Here is a 27,500-nt window from a genome sequence, read left to right as displayed (position 1 = left end):
ACTTCTCCAACTACCCCGGGCATGTACTAATTATGGCCATGTTGTCCCTGCAAACTTCTTAATCTCATCCGCCCACCTAACTTGCTGTCGCCCCCTGCTACGCTTCCCTTCCCTTGGAATACAGTCCGTAACCCTTAATGACCATCGGTTATCTTCCCTCCTCATTACATATCCTGCCCATGCCCCCCCCCCCCATTTCTTTTTCTTGATTTCAACTAAGATGTCATTAACTCGCGTTTGTTCCCTCACCCAATCTGCTCTTTTCTTATCTCTTAACGTTACACCCATCATTCTTCTTTCCATAGCTCGTTGCGTCGTCCTCAATTTAAGTAGAACCCTTTTCGTAAGCCTCCAGGTTTCTGCCCCGTAGGCGAGTACTGGTAAGGCACAGCTATTATACACTTTTCTCTTGAGGGATAATGGCAACCTGCTCTTCATGATCTGAGAATGCCTGCCAAACGCACCCCAGCCCATTCTTATTCTGATTATTTCCGTCTCATGATCCGGATCCGCCGTCACTACCTGCCCTAAGTAAATGTATTCCCTTACCACTTCCAGTGCCTCCCAAGCTATCGCAAATTGCTGTTCTCTTCCGAGACTGTTAAACATTATTTAGTTTTCTGCAGATTAATTTTTAGACCCACTCTTCTGTTTTGCCTCTCCAGGTCAGTGAGCATGCATTGCAATTGCTCCCCTGAGTTAGTAAGCAAGCCAATATCATCAACGAATCGCAAGTTACTAAGGTATTCTCCATTAACTTTTATCCCTAATTCTTCCCAATCCAGGTCTCTGAATACCTCCTGTAAACACGCTGTGAATAGCATTGGAGAGATTGTATCTCCCTGCCTGACGCCTTTCTTTATAGGGATTTTGTTGCTTTCTTTATGGAGGACTACGGTGGCTGTGGAGCCGCTATAGATATCTTTCAGTATTTTTACATACGGCTCGTCTACACCCTGATTCCGTAATGCCTCCATGACTGCTGAGGTTTCGACAGAATCAAACGCTTTCTCGTAATTAATGAAAGCTATATATAAGGGTTGGTTATATTCCGCACATTTCTCTGTCACCTGATTGATAGTGTGAATATGGTCTATTGTTGAGTAGCCTTTACGGAATCCTGCCTGGTCGTTTGCTTGACAGAAGTCTAACGTGTTCTTGATTCTATTTGCGATTACCTTAGTAAATAGTTGGTAGGCAATTGACAGAAAGCTGATCGGTCTATAATTTTTCAAGTCTTTGGCGTCCCCTTTCTTATGGATTAGGATTATGTTAGCGTTCTTCCAAGATTCCGGTACGCTCGAGGTCATAAGGCATTGCGTATACAGGGTGGCCAGTTTCTCTAGAACAATCTGCCCACCATCCTTCAGCAAATCTGCTGTTACCTGATCCTCCCCAGCTGCCTTCCCCCTTTGCATAGCTCCCAAGGCTTTCTTTACTTCTTCCGGCGTTACCTGTGGGATTTCGAATTCCTCTAGACTATTCTCTCATCCATTATCGTCGTGGGTGCCACTGGTACTGTATATATATGTGTAGAACTCCTCAGCCACTTGAAATATCTCATCCATATTAGTAATGATATTGCCGGCTTTGCCTCTTAACGCATACATCTGATTCTTGCCAATTCCTAGTTTCTTCTTCACTACTTTTAGGCTTCCTCCGTTCCTGAGAGCCTGTTCAATTCTATCCATATTATACTTCCTTATGTCAGCTGTCTTACGCTTGTTAACTTCTAAAGTTCTGCGAGTTCTACTCTAGCTGTAGGGTTAGAGGCTTTCATACAATGGCGTTTCTTGATCAGATCTTTTATCTCCTGCGATAGCTTACTGGTATCCTGTCTAACGGAGTTACCACCGACTTCTATTGCACACTCTTTAATGATGCCCACAAGACTGTCGTTCATTGCTTCAACACTAAGGTCCTCTTCCTGAGTTAAAGCCGAATACCTGCTCTGTAGCTTGATCTGGAATTCCTCTATTTTCCCTCTAATCGCTATCTCATTGATCGGCTTCTTATGTACCAGTTTTTTCCGTACCCTCTTCAGGTCTAGGCTAATTCGAGTTTTTACCATCCTATGGTCACTGCAGCGCACCTTGCTTAGCACGTCCACATCTTTTATGATGCCAGGGTTAGCGCAGAGTATGAAGTCTATTTCAATTCTAGTCTCGCCGTTCGGGCTCCTGCACGTACACTTGCGGCTATCCCGCTTGCGGAAGAAGGTATTCATTATCCACATATTATTCTGTTCCGCAACCTCTACTAATAACTCTCCCCTGCTATTCCTAAAGCCTATGCCATTTTCCCCCACTTACTTGTCTCCAGCCTGCTTCTTGCCTACCCTGGCATTGAAGTCGCCCATCAGTATAGTGTATTTTGTTTTGACTTTTCCCATCGCCGATTCCACGTCTTCATAGAAGCTTTCGACTTTCTGGTCATCATGTCTTGATGTAGGGGCGTAGACCTGTACGACCTTCAATTTGTATCGCTTGTTAAGTTTCACATCAAGCCCTGCCACCCTCTCGTTAATGCTACAGAGCTCCTGTATGTTACCAGCTATATCCTTATTAATCAGGAATCCGACTCCTAATTCTGGTCTCTCCGCTAAGCCCCGGTAGCACAGGACGTGCCCGCTTTTTAGCACTGTAGATGCTTCTTTTGGCCTCCTAACTTCACTGAGCCCTATTATATCGCATTTACTGCCCTCTAATTCCTCCAATAGCATTGCTAGACTCGCCTCACTAGATGACGTTCTAGTGTTAAACGTTGCCAGGTTCATAATCCAATGGCGGCCTGTCCGTAGCCAGGGATTCTTAGCACCCTCTGCTGCGTTGCAGGTCTGACCGCCGCCGTGGTCAGTTGCTTCGCAGCTGCTGAGGGCCGGGGTTTGATTGTTGTGTTCATATAGGAGGTTATGGCCAAGTACTGCACCAGGGTGGCCAATCTTGCTCTGGTGAGGGAGTGCGTTACCGGTCCTGGTCACCGGTATCAGGCCACACTCCAGGCCAGTTTATGCAATTATATCAACACGCGGATTTTTTTAAATCCGGTGGAAAATTGTGCTGCACCGGGATTCGAACCACGGTCCTCTTGCACCCGAGGCGAGTGTTCTACCTCTACGCCACCGCTGCACCTCGGGGGCTTATCAATGGGTATTTAATCCCTACATTTCATTAAACGACGGCTTGGTAGGCTGCCTGGTCCTCGGTACGCAGTTGCTGCTTGCGCTCGGCAGCACGAGCCTGTTCTTGTTCCCGGGCTACAGCATCTGCACGGCCTAGACGAGCTCGTTCCCGGTTTTCCTCTTGGTGTTGCTGATGCAAAGCTGCCTGCTCCTAAGGAGTGCGCATGACGTGTGGCCTACCCATTTCGGAGGCCGAGAGAATATGGTGCGCGCGCGCTCGGCTGCGATGGAGAGCAACGAAGTCGCAACTGCCGCAGCCGATGGCGTGCCTCCCTTTCTCTTCTTTGCTTTTTCGCGCATGCGCATGGGGTTGGGCTGGAAGAGTTTTCGGCATACAGGCAACAGACGGACGGACGAATTGACTAACCATGTACAGCTTCGCTGTAAAAACATTCTTGCGCTACAGCTGTTAGTAAAAACAAATGCCGGTCAATCGTCGTATTGAACATATCAGTTGGCCAAAAAGCACTTACGATTGAAACGCTTTGTGTATTCAGTCCCCCAGTCTTGTGGTGTTCTGGTTTCTTCCCGCAGCACAGATGTACACAGTGTAGCTTCAAGTGAATTTCTCAACGGTCGTCAGAGCAACAAATTTGCGGAATGTGGTCGCATGCAAGGCGACGTTCGCGGGTGATTCTATTGCTGTAATCTCCCCATAAGATGGTGTAGTTTGTGCTGAAATAGGAAACCAATGCGCGACAAAAATTTGTGGCTGGCATGAGGATAATGTGCGGCGCGACAAAGACAAATAAAAAAAGTACTACTGACCGGTATAACCGGCCTAACTCGATTACGGAACTTTCCGACGTGTTTCCGTGGCATCGATTACGCAGCAGTTTATCCCACCTAGAAAAACACGTGCTTTGTTTACTAGACTGCTTCAAACCGTTCCGTATATTTTCATAGTCACGGACGTATACGAATGCGCGAAGTGCCGCTTCTAGAATAGAATAGTTTTATTTCCATCTACTTGATGGAGGAGGCTGCAAGTAAAAGCTGCTCCAGTAGAGGCAGCTTGACGAGGCCCGCAGCCCCCCCTACAGAATATTCGGCAACAGCATACATGCAAACACATATGCATCATACATATATATATATATCTATATATACACTCTCATGAACCCACATACTCGCATATGCACATGCACACCCATATCCATATAGACCCACTGGTGACTAAATCGAAAATACTTAGGGTAGCTTGTGTGGTTCTCGTGGTGAGTAGAAATGAAACAAGAAGGCGCCGCTGAACATTACACACACACACACACACACACACACACACACACACACACACACACACACATATATATATATATATATATATATATATATATATATATATATATATATATATATATATATATATATATATATATATATATATATATATATATATATATATATATATATATATATGTCACGGCATCATATATATATGCATCACGGCTCTGGCTGAAAGCCACGGGGCTCACTCGGAACACGCAACGTACTTCCTTCGCGTTCTTATGAGCTAAATACAGATCAGAATGAATTAATAGGAATAGTTTGAGGCAACCTGATAACTCAAACAAGCGCTTAGCTGTCCCTATTACTGAAAACCTAGCCTGGACACTTCACACTGAGTAATGATGATGATGATGATGTTCATTTATTGGCATCCCCTTTGAAACGGGGCAGTGAGAAATAGTAATCTACCCTGTTTGAGTTGACCAGGTATGCTATAGGTGCTTTTTTCCATACATAATCAATAAATCTCTCAGCGTTGTTTGGATCGCACCGCTGGTACGATCTGTTGGGAACTCGGCGCTGACGCCCGTGGATGTACCTGGGTCGCAAGCCCCAAGGGTAGCGTTGGCCTGGCGGCCTGGGGTACAACTGGAAGCATCCGAAGGTCCCGGCAAAGCATGAGTCGACTGGTAACAACGAAACAACTTGTTTATGTTAACATCGCAAAGAGTTGGCGGTCAGGTTTGACCGAAGTAGAGAGACGGGAGAGCACTTCACTCAACAGAAGAAATCGGAGCCCTCCTCTTGGCGTCCGGGGGCAGCTGTTTTTATACTCTCGCAGTTGAGGGCAAGAAGGAACCCCTCAAAAGACGAGCACGTGAATGTACAATGGGCTAATGGTGACGCACACTGTCGTAGCGCTGCCGTAGCACCATGTCGAGCACGATCTCGTAGCACCCTGTCGTAGCGCTGCCGTAGCACCATGTCGAGCACGATCTCGTAGCACCCTGTCGTAGCGCTGCCGGTCGGGCACAATGACTGTAATGAGAGGATGATCCCTGCTTTCGCATCGCCTGGTTCGGGCACAATGACTGGAATGAGAGGGTGATCCTTTGCGGTCGCATCGCCGCAGTCGCGCCTGGAAACACCTGCCGATGAGCGTTGCGGCGACGACGATCGGGCCAAAATGTCTGCCGCCCCGCCGCAGTCGCGCCGGCAAAACCACGTGTCGCAGGCGAAACGCAACAGACCGCCCCGCCGGGGGAAGGAGATCCCGATGGACAGGGAACTGCATCCGCTGTCCGGAGGGATGTCGCTCGATGATGCTCATAACCGAAGTCGGGCGTCCCTCGACGTTTCTTGAGCGCAGCGCACAGAGAAGGCCTCGTTCTCTCGTTCAGGTTCGCACGGGACACTGCAAAGTGACTTCGGGAGAGTTCACATTTTTGTTCTCGTTCCCGGCAAGCGTTAGAACTACGCTGAAACTCAACCGCTCAGTCAGCAAGCACGGCACAACCCTCACTAAGCCCTGCCAGGCTCTTTCCCCTTTTTATACCACTGCCTAGTTCCTTACAGTAGTCTAGCATCACTCAGAACGCGTCCACAAATTGAAAAATTGCACTAGAAAGCATATCATCACTTTGAAACACTAAACAAAAGCAATATGTTAAAAAAATCCTGCCTCAGGAAGAAAAACATCAGTAACAAACAATTTTGAGGCTGATTCCTACGTTAGGGGCTTCGACTTAAGCCATCGGCGTTACCGTTGAGACTCCCCTTTTTGTAACGCACCTCAAAGGAATATTGTTGTAAAGCGAGGCTCCAGCGCAGGAGGCGGCCATTTTTGGGAGAGATGGTCTGCAGCCATTGGAGAGGGCAGTGATCCGTCTCAATGATAAACCTCGAGCCGGCTAGATAGCATGACAATTTCTGAACGGCCCACACGAGACACGCACACTCTTTCTCGGTGGCGCTATACGCCTGCTCACGACTGGACAGCTTACGACTAGCATACAGGACGGGGTGTTCTACTTCTACATTTTCCCGTTGGCACAGTACAACGCCCATGCCTCGCTCACTAGCATCGCACTGAACAACGAACCCTTTTGTATAGTCTGGCGATCGTAGCACAGGCTGGCTTGTTAGGGCACTCTTTAGGGCGCTAAAAGCTCTTTCCTTGGTCTCGTCCCAGACGACTGTTTGAGGCTCTGACTTTCTTAGAGCATCCGTCAGGGGAGCCGCGATATCAGAGTACCTAGGGATGTACCTCTGATAGTAGCCGGCGACACCTAAGAACGACCGAATATCGGTCTTCGTGCGCGGTTGCGGGAAGTCTCGCACAGCGGCCACCTTTATTTCAGAGGGGCGGCGACGACCCTGACCAATCACGTGACCGAGGTAGACAACCTCGGCCTGTGCTAACTGGCACTTAGGAGCCTTGACTGTCAAGCCCGCTTCGCGCAGGCGGGTTAGCACTGCCCGCAAGTGTGTCATATGCTCAGACCAGGATGCGGAGAATATCGCTACGTCGTCTAGATACGGTAAAGCGAATTCTTGCTGTCCCCGCAACACTTTATCCATGAGACTTGAAAAACAGTATGGCGCGTTCTTCAAACCAAAACTCAACACTTTAGGACGGAATGTTCCCATTGGTGAAATGAACGCCGCATACCTACTAGCCTCTTCTGTAAGTGGAACCTGCCAATAACCCCTGACAAGATCTAGGGTGGAAATAAACTGAGCGCTACTAACTTTCTCAAGGCGCTCCTCGATGTTAGGGATCGGATAAATTTGATCCTTAGTGATGGAATTAAGCCTGCGGTAGTCGACGCAAGGACGAGGTTCCTTGCCCGGTACCTCAACTAAAATCAAAGGGGAGGTATAATCACTCTCACCTGCCTCAATAACACCGAGCTGTAGCATTTTCTTTACCTCAGCCTCCATAATATCGCTCTGGCGGGGTGACACCCGATACGCCTTGGATCGTACTGGCTCTGTGGAGGTAAGTTCTATATCATGAGTAAGTACAGAAGTCCTACCAGGCCTCTCAGAGAACAGACCTTGAAACTCTTGTAATAGCTGGTGTAGTTCGGTTTTCTGCTCGGGCGACAGCGGTGCTTTACTGATAAGGTCACTAATGACTTGACCGGTGTCTTCCCTGTTCGTCACTGAGCCTAGTCCCGGAAGCTCGACCGGAAGCTCTTCAGGAACGTTTACCATCATGCACACCACTGCTTCCCTTTGTCTATAAGGTTTGAGCAGATTACAGTGGTAAACTTGCTGTGCTTTCCGCTTTCCTGGCAGACTTACCACGTAGTTAACGTCCGACAGTTTCTGAACAATTCGTGCTGGGCCCTCCCACTGCACGTCTAGTTTGTTGTTTAGCGATGTGCGCAATATCATGACCTCATCGCCAACCTCAAAACGACGGGCCCTGGCTGTCCGATCATAATAAACCTTGGCCCTCTGCTGGGCCTTTGTCATTGCTTCACCTGACAACTCCTGTGCCCTTCTTAAGCGTTCGAGGAGCTTAAGCACGTACTCCACCACGACTGGGTCGTCGCCCCTACCTTCCCACGATTCTCGAAGCATGCGAAGCGGAGATCGAAGCGAGCGACCGTACACCAGTTCAGCTGGCGAAAACCCCGTAGCCGCATGCGGCGCGGTCCTTAAAGCAAACATCACCCCAGGCAGACACAGCTCCCAGTCAGTTCGATGTTCAAAACACAACGCTCTCAACACGCGCTTCATGACGGAGTGGAGCTTCTCAACGGAATTCGACTGTGGGTGGTACACTGAGCTGTGTAACAGCTTTACCCCACACCTTTCGAGAAAAGTTGTCGTCAAAGCGCTAGTAAACACTGTGCCCTGATCTGATTGGATTTCCGCAGGGAAACCAACTCGCGCAAATATGGACAGTAGTGCATTAACTATCTCAACTGAGCTGAGTTCTTTAAGCGGCACTGCTTCAGGGAACTTTGTCGCTGGGCAGATCACAGTCAAAATGTGTCTGTACCCCGTGGCTGTTACCGGCAGAGGTCCCACAGTATCAATAACGAGCCGTCTAAAAGGCTCCGTAATGATAGGTACCAATTTCAACGGCGCCCTCGATTTGTCCCCTGGTTTGCCCACCCGCTGACAAGTGTCACATGTCCTCACGAAATGGTCTGCGTCCCGAAAACACCCTGGCCAATAGTACTCTTGCAAGAGACGGTCCTTAGTTTTCTAACTCCAAGGTGTCCGGACCACGAACCCCCGTGTGACAAGCGCAACAGATCCTGACGATAGCATTGAGGCACGATCAGCTGATCGAACTCCACTCCTCTGCGGTCTAGATACTTCCGGTACAGGACTCCACCTCTTTCCACAAAACGCGCAGTTTTCCTGGCGATACCTTCTTTGACATTGCAGCGCACGTTTTCCAGGCTGCCATCCTTTTTTTGCTCGGCTATCAAAGCCGTCCGGCTGACTTTTAGCAACCTATCAAGTCCGTCTGACGTAGGCGCGATGAGCAAATCAGTAGATAGCTCTTCTAACTTTCCCGTGTCGGGCGTTTCCTCTCCAGTATCTGGCGCCTTTAACGTTACAGACTCAAGTTTATTCAGTTCGGGCGTGCTCTGAATATCAGCTTGCTGCGCCTCTGACCCTTTTTCGTTGTTTGATAACGTCGGCCCCGCAACTACCGCCTTTGCAGCGAGCTCCCGAACCTTCGATCTGGTTAAGGCCTGAACACTAGCTTCACCAAACAAAAGCCCCTTCTCGCGCAGGAGGTGATCGGACCTGTTTGAAAATAGGTACGGGTACTGGGGTGGCAGCATAGATGACACTGCCGCCTCCGTCTCAAGCGCTCCGAAAGGTCCTTCAATAAGCACTTTTGCTACCGGCAGACACACGCTATGAGCTTCCACGGCTTGCTTGATCCATGCGCACTCGCCCGTGAACATATGGGGTTCTACATAAGACGGGTGAACTACATCCATCGTAGCTGCGGAATCGCGAAGCACTCGGCACTCTTTCCCGTTCACGAGGAGGTCTCGCATGTAAGGCTCGAGAAGCTTCATGTTCTCGTCAATGCTGCCTATTGAAAAAAACACAACTTTTGGTGTTGTTTCCGGACACTGCGCCGAAAAGTGACCCGGCTTCTGGCACGTATAACAAACGCCCGCTCGCCTCATCTCGAACCGCTTTCTGCGTTTGGCTGCCGCCGTCTCTTTACGTTTGGTCGGACTGCTTTCACTCGCATCCTCACTACGCGTGTCCCCCTTTAATCTCATGGGCGTGAACTTCGGCCTCTCAAACTTCGAGCCAAATTCACCCTTTTGACCGTCCTTAGCTCCGCGAGCCCGACGCGTCACAAACTCCTCGGCTAGCTCAGCGGCTTTAGCCACCGTACAAACGTCTGGCCTATCCAAGACCCAGTATCGCACGTTCTCCGGTAACCGACTATAAAACTGTTCTAGCCCGAAACACTGCAGAACTTTATCGTGGTCACCAAACGCTTTCTCTTCTTTGAGCCACTCCTGCATGTTCGACATAAGCCTATACGCAAACTCTGTATATGACTCACTTCTGCCTTTCTCATTTTCCCGAAACTTCCGACGGAACGCCTCCGCAGACAGCCGGTACTTTTTTAGCAGACTCGATTTTACTTTGTCGAAATCCTCTGCTTCCTCTCTATCCAAGCGAGCGACTACGTCGGCCGCCTCGCCGGGTAACAAAGTGAGCAAGCGCTGTGGCCACGTTTCCCGAGAGAACCCCTGCTTCTCGCACGTTCGCTCAAAGTTAACCAGGAACAAACCAATGTCCTCTCCAAGCTTAAACGGCCGCATCAGGTCAGTCATTTTGAACAATACTCGTTCTCCTGCACCGTGTGCCTGACTTCCATTACGAGCGCGTTCCATCTCTACCTCGAGACGCTTCATTTCCAAAGCGTGTTCGCGCTCTTCTTTTTTCTCTTGTTGCTCTCGCTCTTTCTGTTCTTTACGTTCACGCTCTTCTTTTTCTTTCTGTTCTTTAAGTTCGCGCTCCTGTCTCTCTTTTTGCTCTTTAAGTTCGCGCTCCTGTCTTTTTGACCTCTCCTCAATAGTCTCAAGGCATTCCGACAGCTCGTCATCCTCAGCCTCTAACTCAAGAATAGCCTTTAGCAGTTCAGGTTTTCTTAGTTTGTCTGAGACATCCAGACCCAACTCTCTTGCAAGCTCCAACAATTTCGGTTTGCGCAACGACTTCAAATCCATGGCTGCTCTGAATGCTGCTTTCTCTACTGCTTACTATTGTCTTGCCGCAAACTAACCCGGCAGCAACGACAACCACAATTACCAGCTCTGTTTCTGACACTAACAAAAAGCCTGGCAAAGCTCAGAAGAAGAAAGTCCCGCACTCACCAAACCTCGCAGCCAAGAGTCCAGCGCAGTCGTTCCGCTGCAGGCAACCAGTCATCACACAGGGCTCGTTGCACTGCTCCCGGATCGTCGATGAGCTGCTCAGCATACAGTCAACTGCATCTCTTCGCTGCTGGCCTCCGTTGTCGCGATCTCACCGCTGGCAGACAGTTGTTTGAAGTCGGAGGCGATCTCACCGCTGCCAACCAGATGTTTTGATCGCACCGCTGGTACGATCTGTTGGGAACTCGGCGCTGACGCCCGTGGATGTACCTGGGTCGCAAGCCCCAAGGGTAGCGTTGGCCTGGCGGCCTGGGGTACAACTGGAAGCATCCGAAGGTCCCGGCAAAGCATGAGTCGACTGGTAACAACGAAACAACTTGTTTATGTTAACATCGCAAAGAGTTGGCGGTCAGGTTTGACCGAAGTAGAGAGACGGGAGAGCACTTCACTCAACAGAAGAAATCGGAGCCCTCCTCTTGGCGTCCGGGGGCAGCTGTTTTTATACTCTCGCAGTTGAGGGCAAGAAGGAACCCCTCAAAAGACGAGCACGTGAATGTACAATGGGCTAATGGTGACGCACACTGTCGTAGCGCTGCCGTAGCACCATGTCGAGCACGATCTCGTAGCACCCTGTCGTAGCGCTGCCGTAGCACCATGTCGAGCACGATCTCGTAGCACCCTGTCGTAGCGCTGCCGGTCGGGCACAATGACTGTAATGAGAGGATGATCCCTGCTTTCGCATCGCCTGGTTCGGGCACAATGACTGGAATGAGAGGGTGATCCTTTGCGGTCGCATCGCCGCAGTCGCGCCTGGAAACACCTGCCGATGAGCGTTGCGGCGACGACGATCGGGCCAAAATGTCTGCCGCCCCGCCGCAGTCGCGCCGGCAAAACCACGTGTCGCAGGCGAAACGCAACAGCGTGCTTGGTTACTTACGTCGCAAATTTTTCGTGGCACCATCATATTTAACGCTACCAGTTTACGAATAATAAGCGCGGCCTGAACTCTATAGAATGCGGAGAATACGGGGCAGACATGTAGAAAACGTACAATGAATACATCGGACTGAAGCACGAGCTGATACAGGCACGCGCTTGTTATAATTCAAAGTGTGTGTTATTTTCGTGGACACCCTACCGGACAGCGTCAACATATTTTAGTCGAGCACACAAATTACCACAGCGCTTCTTGGCCGGCCCTGTCTCTCCATAGCACGAAAGATAATCTGGCACTCACATAATAGTTTCATCGTCATTTGTCACTAGAACACCGTGGAAATAGTCGAGGTGGTTAGCGCGTCGGGGCGTAGCTTCGCCGGCGAGCAAAGTGATATTTTACTCCGCCCTGAAGTCCCCGTAGACGGACATCGGCCAAAGCTCTCGCTTGAAGAACTAATGACATCGAAAGCGGTCAAAAGAGAGACAGAGCCAACGAGATAAACGCGCCTGCTGTTACGACAACGCTTTCTCGCGTCGAGTATCTGCTGACAGTGCGTGTAAGGTGCTTTTCCCATCTGCATTTCTTTGCGGACAACAGCAGCTTGCATTTCCTTCGTAGAAATTTACGGCCAAATAATGTCCGTGCCTCCAGTTGCATTCTACGTGTGATACGGGTATGTAAGGTAATAAGGTAAAAGATAAACTGCGGATAAATCGTGAGAACTAGGGGATAAACTTTGCATCATCAAAATACTTGAAAAAAAAGGGAAAGGAAAATAAGGCTCACTGCTGCAATTATTTTCTTCCTGTCGCCCGCGTACCCTTTTGGCTGGCCTGTCACTGATGGAGCCCATCGGTCCGAGCTAGACGCGCGTTGTCCGGTGATGCGTCAATGCGCAAGCTGCAGCACGCTGTTTAAAAAAAAAAGTAAACCGCACAAACGATACGCACGCGAGCAACAGCCACGGCGAGTGGTGTACGCGCCATTCCGAATTGTTCGCTCCATTTGGCGCGCCCTCTTCCCCGTCGACCCTCCTGCTTCCCGCTTTTTTTTTTCTTTTTTTTTTGCGCTCCAGCCGGTCTCGCCACGCGCGCGCGCGGCTAAAGGAAGCGACACCACCGGTCGCGCATTTCGGCAGCGGCGGCGGCCGGATAAATGACAGTCAGCAGCAAAGAACCGATCAAACGAAATCCGCTCCTACGACTCACGGCGCTTTACCGCCCCTGCACGCCCTCTTACCCGCGCTGATATTCCCCTGAACCGGCTGCGTCTATTTCGCTCTGCGTTCCGCACTGTGTACTGCCTTTCCCCCGCCTACCGCCCGCAAGCGCGTAATTCTGCCGCCCCCCCCCCCCTCTCTTCCACGATCCTACGACGTACAATGCTTCCTGGCTCGCTTGAAACAAGCGTGTAAGGCTGTGCCTTTCGTTTCGCTAACCCCCATGGGCCGGCTCACTCCTTTTGTCTTCTATCCGCCCCCTCCCCCCCCCCACCACAACTCCCTGTACGCGGGCTCCCGATCTTCGCGCTTTTCGTCCCGTTTGGGCGCACAGCGCAGTCGCGAGGTGCGCAGCGGCAAAAGAACGCCAGCGCGACAGCGGCGACGGCTGGAGCCAGCGAGCGGCGGCGGTGAGACGAGGAGGCAGCGTGTTGCGCCACGGCTTCCCGGCGCAACGGTGTAGTGCGAGACGAGATGAGGAGGGAGTGACGCGCCGTTTTCCCCCATCGGCGCTGCTGCTGTACCGCCGAGCAGTGGGGCCCCATTTTCATAACAATACCGCTTCCGCCCGCACCGCCGCCAAAGCGTGCGCTCAGGATCGTGTTCGAGAACCCCGCCACGCTTGCCGAGTCGATCGCTACTGGCACTCGCGGGAGGAGGCCGAGGGGCACGCAGTTCGTCGGCGCGAGCGCACGTGCGCGCGATTTGAGCGTCACGTGCCGCGTGGTCACGTGATTTTTTGCGCTCCAAGCTTGCTTAGAAGAACCCTGGCAGGTGGAAAAATATAAAAGAGGGAATAGTTGTCGCTGGGAATAGCTGTCACGGCACACGCGACGACGGTGAGGACAACAGTGCGCGGCGGCGGCGGCGGCGGCTTGCGACTGCCGCCGGCCGTCGTTCGCGGTTTGCTAAACTGGGTGGCGCTCTGTCATCAGTGGTTGATTAGAACGGCAAGAGGAAAGGAAATCGCATTAAAATATATATATATATCTAAAAGCTACCCTTCCTTTTCTGCACGGAATTTTTTTTATGCGCAACGTGTCGTTCGTATTGTAGAGAGCCTGCATTCCGATTTTGTGGGAGATTGCGCACTGAGAAAAAAAGAACTTTTATGAGCTCTTTCTGAAGCGTTAGAAGCGGTGCGTCAGCGCCTCTTTTCATCGCGACTATTTCACGATTACTTAATTGAGAAATAGCATGTCGCGGGGCGTTCCGCGGGTGTTTCGCAATGCGGGAACAACGACGAAACGTTTGAGACAGAGCCTCTCCGTACTCAGGCTTGTCACCTACCGCTACGTTGTTAGAATTTCAATATCCTAGTCGCATTTCCCGTCTGAGCTACGAGAAAGAAAGGCTCACACAGTGGTTTCGCATGTTTTCGTGATCAGGCTTACTGGTCCAGGCGTGTCCGCAATTTCTCTGTACCACGTGCAGGTGTATACTATACTTGTATAGGAGCAAATCACCACTGTAATCGGCAGAACCTGTGGCATATTTCAGCTTTTCTAGCGAAAAAGCGAAAACAGGCATTGATATGCGTTTGAGAGGACACAGTTCTCCCACTCAGTAGAGATATCTTGCTGTCGAATGCTTCAAAATATTTTATGACAAAAAGAAAGTAAAAAGGAAACCAAAAGAAAGAAAGAGTTTATTAAGCTAAGGCTACAAAGTGACATCCTGAAGCAGAGTCTTTGCCAAAGTATGCAGGCTACTCCGCGTCTTCGCCATATACGTATTTCGGCTGTGCGGTGCTGTCCCCGAGGGGTGCTCTTGACAATCTTGACATTTAGATGGTCAGTATACCATCTTATTATTCCCCAGGGCCTTGGAACTTGTATAACATACCAGGAACTCTCGCAAACAGCCTTTTGTCTGTCTCGCCATTCGCAGGCAAAGGAGCCCTCACACATTTAACAAAGGGGGAAGAGGAAAGAAAGGGAGAAGGCAGAGATGTTAACCAGAAATGCATATGTTTGGCTGCCCTACTCTGGGCGACAGGAAAGAGGGAATATAAGGATTCAGAGACTTCACTTATCACTCTTCGTGGACATATGAAGGGGAAGCTGCTGGCGGCGCGTTATATGCGAGCCAATGGTGGAGTCTTGAGCACTCGTTTCAAAAGACACTGTCTTGGTTTTGTTCAGGTATAGCTTAAGTGCGATAAACAGAAACGATTCTTCGTCAATCGCCTTTGTCACTGGTGGAAAGGGCGTGCTGAAAAATCTCTTGGCGGCCCGGCGCACGTTTCCTCCGGTGGAATAAACTTTTAGGCACGGTCACTTACGGAGAAATTAAAGGAACTCGGCGAAAAGCGACGTGAGTTGGTGAAAAACAAAATGCGCGTGTTTGAAAGAGCGTGGCGCCATGTTGCCAATTTTTCTAGCCTTAACATTTAACGACTGTTACGATCTCAATTTCGAACGACGATAATCGCTTTCTGGCTCAACGTCAGTGCGAAAACAGGAGCGTTGACGGAGCAGTACCGTTGCGATGAAATAGAGCGCTGTCTTCTACGTTTCCTGTGAAGGCAGTGGTTTAAGATCCTTCAGGCGTGGATCAACCCGCACAAGAACTATCCATCATCGCTCTTCAGGTAATAATAAAAAAAAGAAATACGCTGCACTGCTGGCGGAGCCAAGATTCGAAGCTTCAGAGCTTTACCTTTTTAAACATCTGATCTACTGATTGAGCCATCAACTCACGAAATCTGCCGAGCATTCGAACGAGCTACTGCAGCTGATTTATTTTGCTGGCGAAGCACGACGCGCATGGAAGGTGGCAAAGTGTCCTTAATTCAAAGAGGCGAAACTCGTGAGTTGATGAATATTAAAGTTCGAGTAAATACTTGCCCAGTATAACGAAAACGAGGAATGTGGCTTCAGTGGCTCAGCGTTTATGACGTTCCGCTGCTTTTACAAGCTGGCCGCTTCAATTCGTAGCTGCGGCAGTCAAATTCCGATGGGCGCCGATTGCAAGAAAGCACGTCTATTAGGATTTCTCGTTAGGTGGGCTAGGTATATCGAGAGTCCTTAACTCGACCTCCAATACTATAGCTCGGGCCTCGCTTTGGAACGCGAAGTCCCAACGACTACACGAGTCATGGCCAAGACGGTAATAAAGACGGCCTAAGATGGGTGAAGAGAGCGGGTTACAAATCCTCTGCAACCTTCCTGGTACACTGAAAACTCTCTCGAATTCTACATCTGGGACGCAGTCGAGGCAAAGATCACCGAAAGCATTATGTCACAAAGGAAGACTTCGAGGGACCGTTGAAGGAAAGTAGGTCTGCGCGGGCTTTAGGTGCAAGCTTGAGCATTGATGTAACCCCCTTCGAACAGCTTACGCGTATAAATTATTTTGTACTTGCGTAGTAAGTTCGGTGCAAACTTGAGTACTATAGCCTGCCTTTTTTCTGGATATAGGCATCGCCGCTCGTGTCGCTACAGCCCGGGCTTGGAAGCAGCCGCTGGGCGCACGCCTCGGCTTTCCCGGCGGACTGGCGCGCACCGGCAGGCAGGAGCAGAAAGCAGAAGAAAACGGGGAGCCGAGCGGGGAAGAGGCGTCGTTGGCTGCCGGCGGGGTGGCTCCTCTCCCCGCTGCAGCCAACGGAGGCACGGGCTTTTTCAAAGTCGCTCCGCTGTCGGACAACAGCTCGTCGCGGAGATGGAGCGAGGCACCCCACGCGGCCCCGGCTCCGTTCGCGGCGGTGCCACAGCTTGGGCCCCTTCCCCTCCTCCCCTTCCCGTTCTTCTCCCTCCGTCGTGTCACTCCTGTCCGCAGCTTTTGTTGCTGCCCTGTGCCTGGCGTTCCGGTCCTCAGCTTCTTACTTTTCTCCTGCCTTTCTTTTTTTTTTTTCCATTTTCCCCTTTTTTGTTAGCTGGATGCACGTGCCGCTCACCTCTTTCAGTTTTGCGAGGGTCTTGCGATGCGCGCCAGCGTTTCGCGCTGCTTATCCTGCTCGCCAGTATAGTCGCGTTTCGGTGCTTGCGCCAGGAAAAGCTGCCCTCTCATAATGTACGCCCCTGTCTGTATGTATCGGTCCGTTTGTAATGTATACGCCTTCCCTACCTTGATCTCAGGCTATCGCAACTGCGGGGGAGTCCAAACTGCTAACCCCCGCTTTCTGGTATCTGTACAGACACCACCTCAAACAAACAAACAAGCAAACAAATATTAAAACAAAAAGTAATGAGGGGTCAGGGGTCAGAATGATTGTATGTCAAGCAGACAAATGCTGTGGTAGAGAAAACAATCCACGAGTCACCTTAAATCAAACCGTAATCCTTACGGCAAGCTAGCTTTTTACTTTATCTAATGTATACTACTTCTTTCGTAACTAACGGGAAATTTATCTTCTCTGTCGGTTGTGGTTGGGAGTTGCCTTCACGAAAGCCTATTCAGCAGTAATTGGAATGGCTGAAAGTCCGGCATGTGATGTCTACGGCTGGGAGGAGAACATTGACCACCTATTGTGCCACTGTCCTCAATTTGAAGCACAAAGACAACCTATGTCCAACGAATTCAGGAAAGTAGATTATCATCTTCCGAGTGACAGACAATATTAGAACACTGTCCCCACCGATCATTCACTCAGATGTCAGTGAAGGCCCTTTTGTGCTTTCTGAGAACGTCTGGCTTGTGCGAGTGCCTTTGATTCTGTAGTGCTGTGCATGCACGTCTCTCTCTCTCTCTCTCTCTCTCTCTTCGTTTTATTCCCCTTCTCCCTTCCCCAGCGCTGGGTAGCCAACCGGACTTCTTACTGGTTAACGTCCCTGCCTTCCTTTTATCTCTTTCGTTCTCTCTGGAAATTTATTGAACACTTGTCTGCAGAAAGATATGTAATTTATGCAGTTATCAAGAGTTCCAGTATATTTCTTACATGTAATGAAAGCAAAACGTATTCCTGAAAGTCATTCATCGCAGAGTGCATTACTAACATGCGATATTGCTTGTACGTCAGTTATCATCCGCCGCGGTGAGTACTGAGCAAAGTTCGAAGGTTAGGTTTCTGGTTCGAAACACCCATGTACCGGACATTTGGTTGCGTAATATCGAACCCCAGGGGGTGACAACTAATCTGCAACTCTGCGCTACAGCTTCTGTCATTGTGAAAGTGAGTCTTTCGGACGGGAAACCTCGTATTTAGTGTTCAATGTTGATTATTAGTTGAGTTGATACATTGTGACGATACTTTCAGCAACCGTTCACATATTGTGTAACGCTGAGAGCGCGTTTCTGCGAGCTATACTGAACAAAATAACGTGAAGGTGCCGCGGTGATTTAATACGTAGAGAGCATTTTTACTGGAGTGTTACTGACATGCTGCAATGAACATGAAAAAAACGAGCTAAACGTTGCATCCTGAACTATACAGATATTGCAGGACTTGGTGCAACACAAGTGCGTTGTTTATTAAGACATGCACTCCTAGTGCTTCTCACAAGTGGGTACAAGAAATAACTACGCGGAACTGTCGCACTGTTTCGATTAAGAGAGCCATTGCCACAAGAGAGAGAGTAAAAAGGGAAGGAAAGACAGGGGAAGCTGGCCAGTGTAAGCACCGGCTGGCTACCCTCTGCTGGGGAAAGGGACAAAGTGAATAAAATGCGATATAAGAAACAAATAAAAAAAGTAAAGCGAGAAAGAATTCACTCAATAGCGCGATACTACGCGCTACAACTGTCAAAATTGGTCGCACGGTTCACTAGCCCTAAAGGACTTGAGCAGACCGTTGCTACAAAGAATGGCTAGTAACAACAGACGTGCTGACCAATGGTAAGGACGAACGGGTTGAAAGCAAAGCTGCCATCCTACAAAGCTTTTCGCTTTTAAAAACGAAAAGCTAATAATAATAATATTTGGGATTTTACGTGCCAAAACCACTTTCTGATTATGAGGCACGCCGTAGTGGAGGACACCGGAAATTTTGACCACCTGGGGTTCTTTAACGTGCACCTAAATCTAAGCACACGGGTATTTTCGCATTTCGCCCTCATCGAAATGCGGCCGCCGTGGCCGGGATTCGATCCCGCGACCTCGTGCTCAGAAACGAAAAGCTAGTGTGAGCACGGTCCAGGTTTAATGTTTCACTCACTGAAGCTGCGAGCACCTGCTGCACAGCGCGCACATTTCCGCGCGTCTGTGCCAAGAAGGTTGTGGGCACAATTTTTGTCGCGCTAAAATTTCTCAACGGAATAAAAACGATCGAGTGGAGGCTTGTGTTGGGTGCGCAGCAGCGAAAACTAGATTTACGTGCTCATCGCTTCCTGAGATGTTCGCATAGGGAAGCCAAACTTTCGGCTTCGATTGGTCATAATTTGCCGCCTGCATATACTGCGAGAATTACAAGCAGCGTTGTACATTTAACACTGTTACAAGACATTAAGGTAGCGTTATCGTACGCCACGAATACCAAGAAAAAATAAGGTTTCGCTGAATATCTGTGGAATACTTTTTTTCCTTTCTTTCTGAACAGGATATCAAACCGGACCTCCTTTTCAGAACCGCCGTGCCCTTTCCCTTTCTCTCGTCTCTTTCAAACGTTTTGACAAAAAAATCATGCGCAACGAAGATGGCGTCATGCGTAAATGGAGTGATTTTGCTTTAGCGACTGAATACGATTGTTTTTCACTTGAAATTCATACTAAAGCTTCATATTGAAGGCACGTCGCAACAGCTACGTACCTTTAATTCAGAATTAATGCAGCACTTTCTCCGCTAAAGTGAATTTAAAGTATAGAGGGCGCCGACCACGTCGGCATGAGGCTCGCAGGGCGCCCTGTTGGAATGACGAGCTCCTACAAAAAGAGAGATCATGAATATTTCCGGCGTCTGCTTTGCTCCCACCAGGCTTTCCGTTGCGTGATACGCCCTATAGATGTGGGTCTCGCAGCGATACGCGAATCAAAGAAGCGAAACAGTTTCTGCACTGAAACCGAACCCCGCCGCACTTTTGTGCCCCCCGAACGCGTGACCACAGGCCGCCGCTGCACGCTCAACCAAGCGCGACCCTTCGCAGAAACTTTTCTTCAAAAACGCCATTTAAGGAAAAAAAAAAAATAAAAACACCCAAGCTGCGAACGCGCTATAGAAAAACTAGCTTGGCTGCTGCTTATCGTCGGCGCCCGGTCATTCTATTTTTCCGCACGATGGCACTTTATTTTCAAAGATACCTCCACCCAGGCAAGCAGAAATGTTTATACGGTATCTTGTTGACCGCGAACTGAGCTTTCAGGACCCCTGTTGAAAAGTGGCTGACCGAATACGCGCATTTGTTCCAAGTTCGCAGGCAGCCTCTTCTTTTTTTTTTTTTCCAGCACGGATGTCTCTGGATAGCTGTATCCGACTCCCTGTAGCTCTCCCGTTTCTGACACGTCAAGCGTACGCAGTGGGAAATTTTTATAATATATATGGGGGCGTTTGCAAAATCTCGAATGGAGCGGTGTGTGGACGGGGTAGAATTGTAAAACAACTGAAAGAGGAAGGCGGGAAAGGCGAAATTCAAAGCTTAGAAAAAGACGCATGACCCAGGTTTAGCCGAGCCATAACAGAGTTGTTTAGATGGGTTTCTTTCCTTTTCTTTTTTTTTAACTTATTACCCCCTTCGAGTGCTCTAGCGTTACTGGTTGGCTGATTTCATTGCCTTGCGAGGAATCTATATCATGAGATTGAAATAGTGCCTTATACGGAATCTTTGTGCACGTAATATATACACGTAGCTGGCCTTTATTCGAGCTACAAGAATACCGCAGTGAGCTGTGTAACCTTTCGACTTAACGTCTCAATACAAAAAGGAGCGTCTTTTTTTTCTACGTTTCTTTTCTTTTACGTTTTTATAGTAGCAAACTCCTTTATTGTTGTTTAAGAACTGCACGCCGACGCGGACACTAACCTCTCAATATGTTTATACTGAGAAAAGGTTTATTGGCGGCTCCTAATGTAAAGGCACAGCAACCGGGAACGGCGAAGCAGCCCGAAACACTGTCCAAACGGACGCCAGCAATCAACAGCGCGAGGCGAGACGAGCCGCGCGTTGGCGATGCGGCTGTGCCGCGAGGCGCGTCTTCTTCTTCACAATCCTCTCAATGCGCTTTCATGCGAGTCCTCATACTGTCCACCTGGAATGCTGCTGTCCATGAGGAGCTTATGGTAGGACGAGTGGGATTTTATGTCATGCTATTTACGACGTTCGCGCCCCGTCATTATTCGGCTCTTAAATCAGCTGTACAAAACTGTATGCGCATGCGTTATAGGGCAGGGATTATTTTAGACAGTGTTCAAGTTTGCAGCTTAAGTAATCCCCCAATAGTGCGTTATATAGACTGGACCCTTGGATATGATTAATATTTCCGCGGGTCGGGTGGTGACAACGGGACGATTAACTAATTTTTGCCCCGGCGACTTTCTTCACACCTGTTCTTCGATCTGTCGTGTATGTCTTCTTTAGTGGCTGCTCAGTTGTGACATCATCCGCGTAGTATCGCGCATATTTAAGATGCACAAATTTGCGGAGAAACGCGAAGCGAAAGACGGAGTGATCTGTCTTCCCGTTAGGCCGAGTGATTTATGCATAGTCACGAAAGTCCACACGTGTAGCCCCCCTCCCCCCCCCTCCCAATACCTGTCCTATTGCTGCCATTGTAGTCTTACCATATGTACGTTTAAAAGCGTTAGAACGGCCACTCCGCTTCTTGCTAAGAGTCTTCTCCCACTGTTCCCCTTTCCCCGCCCCCAGTGTAGGGTAGCAAACTGGGTGCTCATCTGGTGCGCCCCCCTGCCTTTGCTGTCCTTGCTCTCTCTCTCTCTCTCTCTCTCTCTCTCTCTCTCTCTCTCTCTCTCTCTCTCTCACGCTGTTTAAGTATGCTTTAATATTAGCTGTCCCAACAAATCTCTTTTGCGAATATGTGTCTGCATTCATACGCTTGCATCCCAAAAGTAAAACACATATTAGCTGCTCATCTTCGCATAGCTCTGCTCTACTCATCACTCATTTTCTGCGTAAGTACTATCGCATAGCCTAACTCAATCAAGAAAAGGGGACGGAGAAACTTTCTTATCTATCTCCCCTCACTCTGCGTGTGTGCATGTGCGCGTGTGTGGTTGGGTGGTGGGCGTGCGCAGGGAGCGAAAGATGGAGGGAGGCAGCATAGGGTCATGGCAGAAAAAGAATCCAACATGGACACACACTCCTGCAGTGCGTAGGTGGACGCGGTTACCGCGTGAAGTCGAGAATGGGACCCGTTGAGGAATGCTGCTCAAGTTTGATCCCCGCGGCGCTTGCACTTTGAACAGCGTGGAAGCAATTTCTTCAGCGAAATTTTACAAACCTCCTTGTCTGTTGAAGGAAACCGGTACAGAAGTACGCACCCATTCTACGCGGAGATGACAAGAACGTACAGGTGAACGGCATCGTTACAACGTGGGAAAAGTGTCGTAAGACATGAAGGAGCGAGGAAACGAAGGATGGCTCTGCATGATGAGGTGCATTTCGCGTGGACTGTAATTTTACTGTTTGATCGGAATTTTGACCATAAGTTATGTTATCGTCTCATTATGTTTTTGTTATCATCTGGTGCGGCATTCACAAAGCTCACCTTTCTTAAGTGCTGTTTCCCGTAAGGCCTGTCGCCTTAGCTAATAATATGTTGCTGATTGGCTGGCATCATACGGGCTCAGTTGTTTAACGTCTGCTACGCAGAGTACCTAGACATATTTGAGTTCCTGTTCTTTGAACTGCAGTTTCTGACGCAGTTAGCCCGTCACGTTCCTCCTCTATGTGATGACCAAGGGAAGTCAACAAACTTGCGTAGATAAAAAAAAAAAAGAAGGCTTCGTAAAACTGGCGTCCCTGCTTAGAGGGTACGTCTAATGCTTAGAGGAGAGTGAACCGAATAGATTCGATCAGGACCGAGACGATAACAGGACCGAGAGAAAGGGGAGAAGAAGTTATGGGGAGCGCGGAAAACTCGCGCGCGCGCACATGATTCGCGTTCGCGACGGTCGGTGAATCTCTTCGCCATTGTCTTTAAATTTCGCCATCAGCGCGGTCGCCGCCGCTGCCGAAATCGTAAATCTGGCTCCCGCTAGGATCTCCGCAAAGGGCGTTACTCTCTAGTGCGCCCTCGTGGGCATCGCTCTTCGAGGGTCGACCTCGAACGCGCAGGCAAAATACATACACCTACTGGGCACGACGCACGAGCCTGAAGGCGAGGAGGCCGCCGTGCCAGCTTATGTAGCGCTGCCGAGCGCAGACGAGGTTAGACGCGTATTTGGAGGGCGGGGAATTCGCATCGAGCGCGCGCCGGCGGGCGGGCCGATACGATTACGGCGCGCGAGCCCAGCGAAGAGGAGGGGGAGTGGGGGGGGCCGTTAGGATCCAAATGGGCGCCCGAGATATATTCATGGGGCTGCGGGGAGTCGGGGCCCAGAAGGCCATTAGGAAGGTACGGCACGAGGAGGCGCGGAACCATCGGGCCCATCGAGGCTTCGAATCACCGCTCGAACTCTGCCAATATATATGGCCGCCCACGCCGAGGAACGATAGCGGGTGCGCAAGAGGTGCAGAGAATGGAAGAGAATGGCGAGACAGAGGGCCGACGACTAGGCGAAAGGGATGTAGTGTGTATATACACTGCAGGCGTTTGGGAGAGGCGACTTGGCGCGTGGCCTCTTGAGGGGACGATAATGGGCGCTTCTACACACGACCGGGAACCGCGTAACACTTGCACTGTCACACCTCGCAGGGACGCGGCCGAGACGCACTTTTCGCGTCGTCATGCGTCCGGGACGAAAGTGCAGGGCGAGGCACGAAAATAAGTTTCTCGTTGCTAATACCACGCGCGGAGTTAGCGACTAGTGTTAACTTCCTAGTTAAACAAAAATGTTTGGCCAGGAAGCAGCAACTATAGTCGCGAGGCAGATGTGAGCGTTAAAGTACGGCAGCACCGCGTAGTATGCGACGAGTTGTTTGAACGATGAGCCCGTATATGGGCTGTGGTGTTTCTGGCTTAAGTGACTACCTCGCGGGAAAGCATTTCGTGTAGTAGTCAAAGAGATAGTACTCTGAGAAAGGTTGGGCAAATCAACAATAGCAGCGTTTTACAACCAACGGAAGGAAAATGATACGCGTATAATGAAGCGATAAAATATCATGAAACACGCAGATGCTTCGGCATGATTTTTGTGTGATGGCTGGCCCCACTCGAGGGAACAGATTTCCATGGGAAAACTTTATATATTTGTGTTCATCATTTGGAAGTAGGTTGCAGTTTACGTGACAATCTGAACATAAGAAATCAGGCACTCAGCAACAAAGACCTTGTCTAGCTCGTAAGCCCTGCTCGTGCCGATGACAGAAGGTCAAATTCAAGGACCTCTGCGACTCAAAACAATACATCTGAGAATAAAGTATGTCACAAGAAGAAAGCCCTTCAAGACACAATATGGCTGGACGTGACGTCACGTACAATAGTAAACGCTGACGTACTCTATATATAGCTACTGATGTCATATAGCATGATGTCAGCAGTTGGTCTGATATATATATATATATATATATATATATATATATATGAAGGAAGCAGTTTTTTGGATCCGGTGTTTAATCATTTGAAAAAGTGCAGGTTGAAAGGAAAACAAATATTTGTTGAGTGAAACGTCAAAATTACATATTTGTTTTTGCTTTTCAACGTGCGTCTGTACTTTTTTCTAACTATACATATATGTATATATATTGTGACTTGGTGACCATGCATGCAGCGCAACTTGTACAACGAGTTTATCTAAGAACCGCGAACGGATCCACTGCTCGGCGGGTACGGCATATCCTCGGACAGCTGATCATGCCGAAACCGGTATTTCATCGAGTGTTTGACCTCGCTCGCAGAGCCAAGTCAAACACTCGCAGAGATTGTCAGATTTAGCCGCAATATTCTCGCATAGTCAGTACCTCTTCAGTAAATACAGCTAGGAGCATGGTATATCAGTATGAAGTATAAAAGTTAAGCACGATCGTAGTCAAAATCTGCACTCATTATAACACTTACTGTGCTCACAGCAATTTTGTTGATCAATATTTTCCAAGGTTATCGCTTTCTGTGCAGGTGGATCCGCGAAGCCGGCGGAAAGAGATATCTCCAAATTAATGTCACACATCGTTATTTTCACACCGCTGCAGTTGGCGACAGTGCTGATATATGATGCCCGTCACTCCAGTAGACACTACGTCATGCCAAACTGAAATCATACCACCCAAAGACATCGACAGAGTTAGGCTGGCGGCTGATCACCAAGGCATATTAAAGGTCGCATGTCTTCGCTAACGTGTAAGTGGGGTGCCATGATTTGTAACAATCCCTTCTCCATTCATTCTCTTGGCCATGATGGCAAAATCGAATCGACAGTTAAGACAGCGTCAATGGATACATGACACCGGCGCAGGTGACGTTTCTCAAAGGAGCCCTTGTAACAAGCTCAAAAAGCCTCCGCAAACCAACGTTTCTCGACCTGATCTTTTTTCCACGAGCTATAAAAGCCGGCCGAAGGAGCGACAGTGCGAACTTCTACAAATGCTCGTTTCAACGAATTCCTTTTCTTCTTTTCTTTTTTTGTATAGCACGCGGCTACTCGGTACGCTCGCTTAGCCTTGTGACATGTTATGACAGCGATATGGGCAGTCGGTTACGTGCGTGGGTTCACTTGGCTCGACTGCAAAGAGCAGTTTGTTTTGGATATGTACAGGATCGCCACTCACTTGTCGTAGTCGGCCTTGCAGAAGAGCTTCCTGTCCCGCGAGTAGCAGGATTGCTCGAGCGGCGCGTGGCACACGGAGCACTGGAGGCAGGCCTCGTGCCACGAGTGCTCCATGACGCGCAAGATGTACCGATCCACGATGGGCAGCCCACAGCCGGCGCACAGGGACGCGGCAGCAGCCGACGGGTGGCCGGACGCCGGGGCGGCCGTCGCCGGGGCGTCGTCGCCAGCCACGGGGCAGCCGCCCGGTGCCCCCGACGATGACGAGGGGCTCTTAGAGCCGCTGCCCTTGCGCATGCGACTCTCGGGACCTGCGTGGTACGAAAGCGACGCATCGGGCTCGTTCAAGGTTCCCGGAGCGTCATCGAGCCGCTCGGCAGCCATCGGTTTTGTCCTTTCCTGTGGGTATTTGTGGACAAATGTAATCCGACTCTGAACAGGCTAAGTGAGGTGTAATGTGCAGGTGCTAGCGGCACTTAAATTTCAGCTTTATGCGGCAGCTGTCTCCCCTTCTTCCTCCAGCTGTAAAAAAAAAAAAAAAAAATAACTCCGATGAAGCTCGGTTAGGGTTAACGGTGGAGCACGAGCTATACCGGTCACACGAGGGGCGGGAGATCATGTAGCTAACTTAGGCTCACGAGGAGGCGCGGCTTCTCGTTCACTGTGGTTTTTGGAACTGGCGTACCCATTTGGGTTTCGATGGAAACGGGGCGATACTCCAAAAAAGATACTTAAGGCTGTTGCGTATGCGTGTGTGCGGGCCCGCACGAAGACGTCATGCCATTAACTCGCAGCACACAACTGGAATCACTGAGCATAATATTTATAGCAATATTAGGCCCTTGCATTGTGCTCGTTTACGTTAAGTTGAAACGTATGAAGGGCACTGCATGGCAGTCGCGACTCCGGTGTGGAATTGTGCTGTGCTAAACTACACTGATCATGTTCATATCTGACTTGGACCTGTTCAATTGTGTCTGGAGCTCAGTATGTGGTCAGTACACCGGATAGATTAATGTTTGCATTCACAAAAGTAAGAGGAGCAGCATCTATTCGAGCAAGCAATGTCGAATGTTGTGTCGCAAAGAATGGCATTTCTTGCGTTATTGTTGTAACATAAACTATCTTCTCTACCCAAGCCGACGTGATCGCTTCATTGTCCCCTTTCAAATTTATGTGGTTGCGGTAGAGGGATTCTGGCATTCCTGCGAAGGCGTAAGGAAGAAATGACGCATGTATGGTTCCGTACTTGCTAGATGCATTGCAGCTTGATTGTATACACAGCGAAGAGGCCTTGGCCTGCCTTCACAGAATAGAGAGTTGCCTCATTGGCGAGCTTTCGGGCATCGGGCACTCAAGACGGTGATCTGTATAACAATAAGGCGATCACTGCGGCGATGAACAATCGCTGACGATACTAGGGAAAGGGAAGTTTTATTAATTTGTGAATGCGGGCCCCGTACCTTTGCGACGTGCTTGTTATATGGCGACTCGCCACCAACAAATAAGAATAAGTGGAGGCAAGGAGCGTTGTCAAAACGGGCAAGTCCACGGAACTAACTTACAGAAAGAAAAAAATGTCAATGAAGAAACTGAACGCGATATACTGGAACTGCATGCTTTGTAAGAGGCCCATTTCATTTGATTGGATGCGTCGGTCTTTTGACTCTCGTCCACCATTCAGCTCCTTAAGGCTGGCGGAGATGGTCGCCAAGAGGATGTCCGAAAATTGCGTGCATTTCCCGTCCTTAAATAAGCAACGGCTAAGTGGCTACACTACCACTATCCTATGGTACT

At 49.5% G+C, this 27,500-nt stretch overlaps 1 protein-coding gene across 1 annotated transcript in view; it reads right to left on the bottom strand.

Moving 5' to 3' along the window:
- Positions 1 to 27,500, bottom strand: part of LOC142575771 (LIM homeobox transcription factor 1-beta-like) — a 248,658-nt gene that overhangs the window by 116,698 nt on the left and 104,460 nt on the right. The window contains exon 3 of the mRNA XM_075685405.1: positions 25,705 to 26,014. Coding sequence (XP_075541520.1) covers positions 25,705 to 26,014 — 310 coding nt within the window. The remainder of the gene's footprint in view (positions 1 to 25,704; positions 26,015 to 27,500) is intronic.

The sequence above is a fragment of the Dermacentor variabilis genome, chromosome 1, assembly GCF_050947875.1.
Source record: "Dermacentor variabilis isolate Ectoservices chromosome 1, ASM5094787v1, whole genome shotgun sequence".
Lineage (NCBI taxonomy): Eukaryota > Metazoa > Arthropoda > Arachnida > Ixodida > Ixodidae > Dermacentor > Dermacentor variabilis.
The sequence above is the reverse complement of the archived record's forward strand: the minus strand, read 5'-3'. Positions and strand labels throughout refer to the sequence as shown.